The 12,079-nt window shown below is 43.7% G+C and overlaps 1 protein-coding gene across 1 annotated transcript in view; it reads left to right on the plus strand.

Annotated features, from left to right (window-relative positions):
* The first annotated feature begins 3,935 nt into the window (after nucleotides 1–3,935).
* Nucleotides 3,936–12,079, plus strand: part of TRAF1 (TNF receptor associated factor 1) — a 29,061-nt gene continuing 20,917 nt past the window's right edge. Inside the window, exons 1-3 of the mRNA XM_073599552.1 lie at nucleotides 3,936–4,367; nucleotides 5,277–5,361; nucleotides 5,580–5,678. Coding sequence (XP_073455653.1) covers nucleotides 4,174–4,367; nucleotides 5,277–5,361; nucleotides 5,580–5,678 — 378 coding nt within the window. The 5' untranslated portion in view covers nucleotides 3,936–4,173. The remainder of the gene's footprint in view (nucleotides 4,368–5,276; nucleotides 5,362–5,579; nucleotides 5,679–12,079) is intronic.

The following is a 12,079-nucleotide window of genomic DNA, read 5'->3' on the forward strand; positions in this document are numbered from 1 at the left end:
GATCTGATCGGATCAGATATCGATCCGTTCAGATACTATAGCACTAAGGGAGGTGTATGCTGCGTGCGTGGGTTTTAGCGGTACTGGTGCTAACCTGACGCTGCCTGGGGCGACGCAGACCTTATCTGATCCTAAAAACTTAACTTCTATCACCGCCGGGCAATTAGGGGGTTAAACCTTTATAAGGTAATAAACGGCGGGTGCCCTAAAACTGTAATAAACTACAAAAAACAAACCAACTAACCAGCGTCACCCGTAACAATTATATGGTGATCACTGGTGAAAGGGTTAACTAGGGGGCAATCAAGGGGTTAAAACCTTTAGTAGGTAGTATATGGGGGTCCCTGTCGCTATAAAACACTGACAGCAAACCTATATACTTACCTCCCTAACTAGCGTCACCTGTGTCACTAATACAGCGATCAGAAAAACGATCGCTTAGTGACACTGGCGACGGGGGGTGATCACGGGGTTAAAACTTTATTAGGGGGGTTAGGGGGGTACCCTGGACCTAAAGGGGGGTAACCTAGACCTAAAGGGGGCTAACCTAACTGCCCTAACACTTGTAACTGACACAAACTGACACCAATGCAATAAATCAGAAAAACCTGCTATTGGTGTCAGAGTGACAGGGGGTACAGGGGGGTGATCAGGGGGTGACTGGGGGGTGACAGGGGGGTGACAAGTGTGCCTGCGTGTTCTACTGTTAGTGTAGTGTTGGTGCACTTACTTGGATGTCTTCTCTCCTCTGCGCCGGGATGAAAAGACCGGCTCGAGGAGAGATGACATCACTTCCTCCGCTTCTGTTTACATTCACAGAAGCCGAGGAAGCTTGTCATTGGCCAGGAGGGATCGCGAGGGGGGAGCCACGAATGAATGGCCTCCCCCTCACCTTTGATCGACCCTGACCTCGATCTGACCGCCGCTGGCACCGGGGGGGGGGGTCCGATCGGACCCCCCACCCGCGGGCAGGCAAGGACGTACCTGTAAGCCCTTTTGCCTGCCCGTGCCGCTCTGTCGACGTACATCGTCGTGCGGCGGTCGGCAAGTGGTTAAAGTGGATGTAAACCATCTCCTATACCCAGTGAAGTTAACAGCCTCAGATGATACACAGAGATGAAACAAATCCTCCTGCATAAATTTTACTGCTGTCTTGAGCTTTAAATACTGTTTAGAAAGCGAATGTCCTGTTAGAATGTTCTTTTCCTGATTCACCTGTGGGTGTAGATTCTTGCCATACACTGCAAGACTACTGTTTGGAGGAAAAGTCACCCGCCCCTCCACATAAGCAGAGACTTGCAGAGCAGTGAATAGACCAACTCTCTGCTAATCTATTTATAGCACCCACCCTGACACAAATTTCAGCTTGGTTTTATCACAATTGATGGACAACTTGTCAGAAGTTATCATGCTGATAACAGAAGAACGGAGCAGGAGAAAGCCACGTGGCTTAGTGTTTTGAAGAAAGATAGGAAAACACTGCAGATGTATGAGCCCAGGTCAAATTTCATGAATGGGGCTTACATCCACTTTAAGTAAGGGCTATTATTTAAATTTAGTCATGCTGGGTGGTAGTTAGCCCAGACTGATTTATAGTTTATTTGTTCATTTCGTTTTACCCCTAAACTCAGTGGTGCCATGGTTTCTCTATGCTGCCAGTAGGTGTCACTAATACCTATGGCAATAGTGTGAGATGCTACAGTAAGACTGAGTTATGAATATTTATGTTTCCCCTAGTCAACCAGTAGGAAGTGTATTACCACTGGTGTATGCTGGGGGGAGTATAAATATCTGGGGAGGGCCAAGCGATCTCCCTTTCCCCCCAGGCAATGGTTTGGAGAGAGTGTGTGAGAAGCAGTTGAGCTGAGGCCTATGCTTGGAGCTGAAGCCTGGGAACAGAAGGAGCCTGCCTGTCCAGAGCTTCTTTTTACTTGTGGGCCTGAGCTCAGAAGCCTTGCAGAGGACAGGAGAGGAAGAGACAATGGGGTTTATTTATTAAAGGCAAAACAAATTTGCACTACAAGTGCACTGCAAGTGCACTTGGAAGTGCAGTCTCTGTAGATTTGAGGGGGACATGCAAGGAAAATAAAAAAAATGCATTTTTGCTTGTACATGATTGGATAATAAAATCAGCAGAGCTTCTCCCGTTTTCAGATCTTCCCCTCAGATCTAAAGCGGCCACACTTCCACAGAGGTAATGGAAAACACAGTCTTTTCCAAATTAAACAAGCACCCTGGAGTCCCTCAACCTGCCTAGTTGACAGTCCTGGGCGACATACACCATCCCAGTTAACTGCACTGTCAAATTTTATATATAACATTTTTGTAAATATTTTATTATATTTTTTCATGTGACAAGTAGTGAGTGTATAGCTTGTATAACAGTGTAAATTTGCTGTCCCCTCAAAATAAATTAACACACAGCCGTTAATCCACTGGAAAGAAAAGTGAGTATACCCCTAACTGAAAATGTCCAAATTGGGCCCAAAAGTGTCAATATTTTGTGTGGCCACCATTATTTTCCAGCACTGCCTTAACCCTCTTGGGCATGGAGTTCACCAGAGCTTCACAGGTTGCCACTGGAGTCCTCTTCAACTCCTCCATGACGACATCACAGAGCTGGTGGATGTTAGAGACCTTGTGCTCCTTCACCTTCCGTCTGAGGATGACCCACAGATGCTCAATAGGGTTTAGGTCTGGAGACATGCTTGGCCAGTTCATCGCCTTTACCCTCAGCTTCTTTAGCAAGGCAGCGGTCATCTTGGAGGTGTATTTGGGGTTGTTATCATGTTGGAATACTGCCCTGCGGCCCAGTCTCTGAAGGGAGGGGATCATGCTCTGCTTTAGTATGTCACAGTACACATTGGCAATCACGGTTCCCTCAATGAACTGTAGCTCCCCAGTGCTGGCAGCACTCATGCAGCCCCAGACCATGACACCCCCACCACCATGTTTGACTGTAGGCAAGATTTCCCCAAGACAACTTCTGGATATGACGCGCACTCAACTGTTTTGGTTGACCATGGCGAGGTCTGTTCTGAGTGGAACCTGTCCTGTTAAACCGCTGTATAGTCTTGGCCACCATGCTACAGCTCAGTTTCAGGGTCTTGCCACTTGCCACTCTTCTTATAGCCTAGGCCATCTTTATGTAGAACCACAGTACTTTTTTTTTCAGATCCTCAGAGAGTTCTTTGCCATGAGGTGCCATATTAAACTTCCAGTGAACAGTATGAGAGAGTGAGAGCGATAACACCAAATTTAACACGCCTACTCCCCATTCACACCTGATCCTTGTAACACTAACGAGTCACATGACACCAGGGAGGGAAATGGCTAATTGGGCACAACTTGGACATTTTCACTCAGGGGTGTAATCACTTTTGTTGCCAGCGGTTTAGACATTAATGGCTGTGTGTTGAGTTTTGTGGGACAGCAAATTTACACTGTTAGACAAGCTGTACACTCACTACTTTACATTAAGGCAAAGTGACATTTCTTCAGTGTTGTCACATGAAAAGATACAATAAATTATTTACAAAAATGTGAGGGGTGTACTCACTTTTGTGAGATACTGTATATATATATATATATATATATATATATATATATATATATATGCCTTATACCTAAAGGAAACATGCAACCCATTACCCATTACACAGGGACAGCAATAAAAACTGGACAGGTGCTTAAATCTTTCCATACTCCATTCAAAATTAATTAATAAATTGGCATATATACACTGTAAGATAACTCCTACATAATACAGGGTAATAAAAAAAACTGTTCTAGATTCCCCAAGTAAGTACAGCGCACCTGCGCCAATCCCCTCCCAATATAGTCGATAATCGGGAGACTACTACAGATTCCTTCCCTCAGGTTCCAGCACAATGTGTGTAAAAGTCACAAAACTTCAGCTTGTCATTTGCTGTATGCTTACTTCCTGTTAGAGTGTGGAGTGTACCGAACAAGGCGTCTGGGGAAATCACACTCGTCAGTCAGTGAGTGAAGTAATCAGGGGAATTTCTAGCTGGTTTCCCCAGTACAGGACATTGACTGGGAGGGAGCTGCCACAGCTCGCAGGTATTAAGTCTTGTGTGACATCTGAAAGTATTCACACAGAAGAAGGAGAGAGACACGCAGCAGCCGGTAGCCTTCTGGGGATCGTATACCATGGCGAAACTAAAGAGTGGTACATCTTCTTTGCCAGATGAGAACGTGTTTGTATCCGGCTACCCCACCAGTATCTGCGACCTTGCACCTGGAAACAAATACCTGTGCTGCAATTGTAACAATGTCCTGAAGAAGGCACAGCAGACGCTTTGCGGACACCGATACTGCACGCCATGTCTGGCCTGGATTATCAGGTCAGTCATAGATGTGGTCTGTCTGTCTCCCCTACACCACCCCTGATGTTCCTGTACAATTTATGCTGAGTGGCGAAGAGGAAGGGCTCACTGTTAAAGTGTTAAAGTGTCCAAGATCTAGAAGAAGCAACAGGTTGACTCAGCCCACCAGGCTTCACCTGGTAAAATATCACTTTTTGATGGACTGGTCCTTTAATATAATATTATGTTATCATTCTTGATGGGATGGCTAAATGAAGAGCAATAGCTAACTAAAATATTTATATTTTTGGTGGGGGGGATTTTGCTCCATGGTTCCTCCTGTCCTGGTCATGTGACCACAAGCCTAGGCATTCGTTCCTGTGATCACTGATGTTCAGTGGAGCTGTTGCTTAACACCCTTGTGTACATAAAAAGATTTCCAAAATTGAGAGCTCAGATCACTCAATGGAGGAATACAATGTTTTGTAGATCTTTAGGGGCTCTTCAATTATGCGGTATTTATGGCATAAAAAGCACCACATCCGGTGGGATTTAGGTTTCCTTCCGATCAACACCCTTCCTGCATGTTGGTGGGCAGACAATTGGATGCCATAATAGCTTAATTTTAGTGTTTAGGAACAGAAAAACATTTCTGATTATGATACTGTCACCAATCTAGCAGTAATTTGGAATTGGTGTTCCATAAGCGAATGGTATAGATTTAGAAGGGCTTCAACTAAGAAAGAATGGAGGACTCAAGGCTGTAGATAAAAACACATATACAATATGTAATTCATTTTATTACTCCTTCTAGCTTCATTTAGGTAACATCCACATTTTACTGTAAAATTTGAAAATGACAGAGCGTAAATCAAAATTCCCTTTTTAACAGTAGGGAAATAATCAGAGTTATACAAAAAATTGTCATCTGTATGTTTATCTGGACAGGAACCACGAAAGTCCCATCTGTCCCAAATGTAAACAAGGGGGCCCAGAAGCATTGACTGAGGACAGCTACCTATCAGCAGACAGGGTAAGTAACAGCAATGCGCCTTCTCCCCTTAAACAGTTTTGCTACAATGTGTAACAAGCTCTACCCAGAACCGAAATATCACTTGCGTGGACTTACCCTTTAACTAAAAAAAAGTGATACTTTCATTATGTTTAACACATTGGAATTTTTCTGTTGTGGTTTTGAATGTAAAAGGTGAGAAATTCCCCCAACCTATTATTCATCTGATTTTATTTCAGGCATTCAGTGATGCTGCTATCAATAAGGAGATCTCAGAGCTCAGGGTTCATTGTGTGACAGAAAACTGCAACTGGAGTGGAGTGCTGAGAGACTATGAGGTATGTTTTATACTAATCTCATTTCTGGATGTGTAATATAGTTTTACATTTTGTTAAAATTGTAATAATATGTAATTTCTTGTTTATAATTCTCAGTATGTGCTCTAATGCCCCGTACACACTATGAGAAAATTGAAAAAGAAAAATTCTGTATGAGGCACAATCGTTCGATCCCAGTACAGTATGTACATGACTTTCGACATCCGATTCTGACTTTGCAAACGAAAATGTCCAAAGGGACAAACTCAAAAAATGTTCTCGTACATAAACAGAACGATCAATTTTCATTTAATGTGTACCATTTTCATAAGAGAAATATCAGATATGAAAGACTGCGTGTGATCAGAAACAAATAACCCATAAAAAGCCTTTGTCGTACGAGAATTTTCATTCATTATTTCTATCCTCAGTTCAGACTTGCTATGAAACAGCAATTAAACCCAGGCGACGGTTCGCCCGATTTTCTTATAGTGTGTACCCCACTTTTGGATCCGTTCACATATGTGCAAGCTTGTGTTATAAGTGAAGGCAGCCCATTCATTTCAATGGGCTGCCCTACCTGCAGAAACATGGGGAAAAAAAGTCCCTGACCCTTTTACTTTAAAACACAATGCACTGAATCACATGGTGCTGTGGCACCATGCAGATTTGAGCATTAAAAAACAAGCCACGGTAAACAGCATTGCATTTCTCTCATGTGTTGGGAGCATGCGATCGATCGTACATGCATTTCCGAGATGCAGCATGATCCTAAGCTTATTCTGTATGAATGGACTTTAAACAGTAACCCATTCTCTTGTTCTGTATACTTGGATTCTGCGCAGTACCACTTCTCTTGCTCTGTATATTTAGACTCTGCACAGTACCACTTCTCTTGAACTGTATGCTAGATGCAATTCTTAGTACCTGTTCTTTTTTGTACATATTAATGGTGCACATCATCACTGTTGGATGATGCATAACGCCACTTCTCTTGTTCTGTGTAATTCTCAGTATCTGTTCCTATTCTGTATGTGTGGACGCTGAACAATGCCATTTCTCTTGTCCCAAATGCTTAGTGTAGTTTTCAGCAGGGGCGGACTGATAACTCATGGGGCCCCCGGGCAATAGGAGATTATGGGGCCACACAGTATACACACACACAGTATACAATCACACAATATACACATACATGCACACACAGTATACACAGACAGATGTAAAAAAAACACAGATTTATACCTACTGTCCCTTGTTTTACTGAGGCTGGCAACCCTGATGGGGCCCCCTAGTGGCCCAGGGCCCTCGGGCAGTGCCCGAGTGGCTCAATGGTCAGTCCGCCCCTGGTTTTCAGTATCTGTTCTTATTCTGTATGTATGGACACTGCGCAGGACCCCATTCTATTGTCCTATTGCATATTCTGATGTACTATAACTCTTAGTATTTGTTCCTATTCTCTATGTATGAATGCTACACAGTTCACTCAATCTGTATGTTGGGTGTAATTCTCAGTATATGACCTATCTGGGATAATCACTTTATTATGGAAAGAAAAGCTCATCCATGTTTTGGTCAATGACTGGAGACCCCTTAAGAGAATTCCTTTGCTATCTCTTCCTGCTATGTTTGTTTGATGTATCTCTACAAATTCACTGTTAGAGCAGGAAATGTTGGCACTTATCTAAAGAGTTTACAATATTCGTAAAGACAGCATCGCCAAACCAGTTGCTGTGGAGAAATTTCAGCATCTGCATCATATGACTGTCTTGAACTCCAGAGAGTTTTGCGATAGAGTTGTGTTCATTGCCAGGTATAAAAGGTTGTCCAATCTGAGCAATTATTTTAAGACATAGATGCCTAATGTGCCAGTTTGTTGGGACAGTCTGGCTTTTTGGACCTCAGTCCCAATGATGCTGTGTCCCAGGGTGTTAGGTATGTAGTTCTCACTTTTTAGATTCAGAATACTTTATTGATCCTAAAGGGAAAATGAATGCAACACATGACACACACAACAATGACAACACAAGATCACAACAATGAACAGAGCAAGACACAAGAACATAACGAAATTTCCAATAACAGCCATTAGCACCAAATAAAACAAATTAAAACTACACTCTAATAAATCATCCATACAATTAAAAGACAAAATAGAATAAATAACACAGATTAAGAAATAACAGAAAATCAAACTACCAAAATAATACAATACCTTTCTTTAGCATTACCCCAAATAATAATTAACATAATACCAACATACTATAAAAATTACATAAAAATCCTGATCGTAAACCATATTTACATCTTCATCTCCAGCCCTCACAGGGAATAATTATATAACTTGATGGCCACGGGCAAAAATGATTCCCTGTGTTGCTCTGTAGTGCATCGTGGTTGTAACAATCTGTCACTGATGGTACTCCGCAGACTGACCAGTGTATTGTGGAGTGGGTGGGAGGAGTTTCCAAGGTTGAACGTACCTTGAACAACATTCTCCTCTCCAACAATGTTGTTAAAGATTCCAGCTCCAATCCAACAACATCACTGGCTATGCGAACCAGTTTGTTTTGTCTATTGGTGTCAGCCACTCTATACCTGCATCCTTAGCATACCACTGCATATAGGATGGGGGTTGGCCACCACAAAATTATAAAACAACTTAAGCATTGTTCGGTAGATGTTTAAAGACCTCAGTCTCCTCAAAAAATAGAGGCGGCTCTGGCCCTTCCTAAAGAGCACCTCAGTGTTCTTGTCCCAGTCCAGCTTATTATGTATGTGCACCCCCAGATAATTGTATCTCTCTACTACATCCACATCCACTCCCCAGATGGAAATGGGAGTCACTGGTGCCTTTCTCATTCTCAAATCCACAACCAGCTCTTTTGTCTTTGCCACATTTAGATACAGATGATTATCCTCTCTCCATGTGACAAAGTTCTCCACCACAGTCCTATACCCAGTCTCTTCCCCAACCCTGATACATCCCTCTACCGTAGAGTCATCAAAAAACTGTCTCTGTCTGGTAACTAAAATCAGTGGTATAGACAGTAAAAAGAAAGGGAGAAAGAACTGTCCCCTGTGGAACCCCAATATTGCTGGTCACCCTGTCCAACACTGGTATATTGAATTGATAAGTTAACAGTAATGAATAATGACAGTTCTTGAAGGCACTGATAAAAGGCAAAGCAGCAATTGTTGATTTAGAAGTATTACCAGGCTTTGGGGATGTACAACCGAAAGACAGCTTCCGCTAGAGGGGTGGTGATTTGTGGTGCACTGGACAGCACTGTACAGTTGCTAAGGAAAGCCCCATGTGGCTATTCTAAATACCAGAATGTTCCTTTCTGCAGGTGTAGTCCTTGGTTTGACCCTATTCGCCAGGAACCTCTCCTTGCACTAATTACTTATTCTAGCCCAGTGATGGCGAACCTTTGTGAGCCCGAGTGCCCAAACTGCAACAAAAAACAACTTATTTTTTTCAAAGTGCCAACACCGCAATTACACCTGAATAACGAGGTTTTAGTTTAGAAAAAACAACTCGTACAGTTGTCCAAACTAATTAACAGCTTTTGTTTAAAAAGAAAAACACAATAACAGAGCTTTCCATTAAACATTGGAAAGAGTATGGAAAGAGTACTGCAGAGTATGGACAGCGTATGGACAGAGTACTGCAGAGTATGGGCAGAGTACTGCAGAGTATTGCAATGTATGGGCAGAGTATTGCAGAGTATTACAGAGTATGGGCAGAGTATTGCAGAGCACTGCAGAGTATGGGCAGAGTATGGGCAGAGTACTGCAGAGTATTGGCAGAGTACTGCAGAGTATGGGCAGAGTATGGGCAGAGTATGGGCGGAGTATTGCAGGGTATTGCAGAATATGGGCAGAGTACTGCAGAGTATTGCAGAGTATGGACATTTCACAAAAAATATACATAATAAAACACAGAATTGTAGAAAAGCAACTCACAGTTTTGTCCAATGTCCTGTGAAACCGCTGACACCGCTCTGCTGGGTCTGCTGTAGATACAAAGGGCTGGAATGAAAAAAAAATTGTCATTGTTGTCCATAGGCCAGGACACAGGTTCAAAGTACTGCAGAGTATGGGCAGAGTATGGGCAGAGTACTGCAGAGTATGGGCAGAGTATTGGCAGAATATGAGCAGAGTATGGAAAGAGTACTGCAGAGTATGGACAGAGTATGGACAGAGTACTGCAGAGTATGGGCAGAGTACTGCAGAGTATGGGCAGAGTACTGCAGAGTATTGCAGTGTATGGACAGAGTATTGCAGAGTATTACAGAGTATGGGCAGAGTATTGCAGAGCACTGCAGAGTATGGGCAGAGTATGGGCAGAGTATGGGCAGAGTATGGGCAGAGTATGGGCAGAGTGTGGGCAGAGTATTGGCAGAGTACTGCAGAGTATTGGCAGAGTATGGGCAGAGTATTGGCAGAGTACTGCAGAGTATGGGCAGAGTATGGGCAGAGTATGGGCAGAGTATGGGCAGAGTATGGGCAGAGTATGGGCAGAGTATGGGAAGAGTATGGGCAGAGTATGGGCAGAGTATTGCAGAATATGGGCAGAGTACTGCAGAGTATTGCAGAGTATGGACATTTCACAAAAAATATACATAATAAAACACAGAATTGTAGAAAAGCAACTCACGGTTTTGTCCAATGTCCTGTGAAACCGCTGACACCGCTCTGCTGGGTCCGCTGTAGATACAAAGGGCTGGAATGAAAAAAAAATTGTCATTGTTGTCCATAGGCCAGGACACAGGTTCAAAGTACTGCAGAGTATGGGCAGAGTATGGGCAGAGTATGGGCAGAGTATGGGCAGAGTACTGCAGAGTATGGGCAGAGTACTGCAGAGTATTGGCAGAGTACTGCAGAGTATGGGCAGAGTATTGGCAGAATATGAGCAGAGTATGGAAAGAGTACTGCAGAGTATGGACAGAGTATGGACAGAGTACTGCAGAGTATGAACAGAGTACTGCAGAGTATGGGTAGAGTACTGCAGAGTATGGGCAGAGTACTGCAGAGTATTGCAGTGTATGGGCAGAGTATTGCAGAGTATGGGCAGAGTATGGGCAGAGTATGGGCAGAGTATGGGCAGAGTGTGGGCAGAGTATTGGCAGAGTGTGGGCAGAGTGTGGGCAGAGTGTGGGCAGAGTATTGGCAGAGTATGGGCAGAGTATGGGCAGAGTATGGGCAGAGTATTGCAGGGTATTGCAGAATATGGGCAGAGTACTGCAGAGTATGGGCAGAGTACTGCAGAGTATTGCAGAGTATGGACATTTCACAAAAAATGTACATAATAAAACACAGAATTGTAGAAAAGCAACTCACGGTTTTGTCCAATGTCCTGTGAAACCGCTGACACCGCTCTGCTGGGTCCGCTGTAGATACAAAGGGCTGAAATGAAAAAAAAATTTGTCATTGTTGTCCATAGGCCAGGACACAGGTTCAAAGTACTGCAGAGTATGGGCAGAGTATGGGCAGAGTATGGGCAGAGTATGGGCAGAGTATTGGCAGAGTACTGCAGAGTATTGGCAGAGTACTGCAGAGTATGGGCAGAGTATTGGCAGAGTATTGGCAGAATATGAGCAGAGTATTGGCAGAGTACTGCAGAGTATTGGCAGAGTATGGGCAGAGTATTGGCAGAGTACTGCAGAGTATTGGTAGAGTATTGGTAGAGTATGGCAGAGTATGGCAGAGTATGGGCAGAGTATGGGCAGAGTACTGCAGAGTATGGGCAGAGTACTGCAGAGTATGGGCAGAGTACTGCAGAGTATGGGCAGAGTATTGGCAGAATATGAGCAGAGTATGGAAAGAGTACTGCAGAGTATGGACAGAGTATGGACAGAGTACTGCAGAGTATGGACAGAGTACTGCAGAGTATGGGCAGAGTACTGCAGAGTATTGCAGTGTATGGGCAGAGTATTGCAGAGTATTACAGAGTATGGGCAGAGTATTGCAGAGCACGGCAGAGTATGGGCAGAGTATGGGCAGAGTGTGGGCAGAGTGTGGGCAGAGTGTGGGCAGAGTATTGGCAGAGTATGGGCAGAGTATTGGCAGAGTACTGCAGTGTATGGGCAGAGTATTGGCAGAGTATGGGCAGAGTATGGGCAGAGTATGGGCAGAGTATGGGCAGAGTATTGCAGAATATGGGCAGAGTACTGCAGAGTATGGGCAGAGTACTGCAGAGTATTGCAGAGTATGGACATTTCACAAAAAATGTACATAATAAAACACAGAATTGTAGAAAAGCAACTCACGGTTTTGTCCAATGTCCTGTGAAACCGCTGACACTGCTCTGCTGGGTCCGCTGTAGATACAAAGGGCTGAAATGAAAAAAAAATTGTCATTGTTGTCCATAGGCCAGGACACAGGTTCAAAGTACTGCAGAGTATGGGCAGAGTATGGGT

Source organism: Aquarana catesbeiana, linkage group LG09 (genome assembly GCF_042186555.1).
Source record: "Aquarana catesbeiana isolate 2022-GZ linkage group LG09, ASM4218655v1, whole genome shotgun sequence".
Classification (NCBI taxonomy): Eukaryota; Metazoa; Chordata; class Amphibia; order Anura; family Ranidae; genus Aquarana; species Aquarana catesbeiana.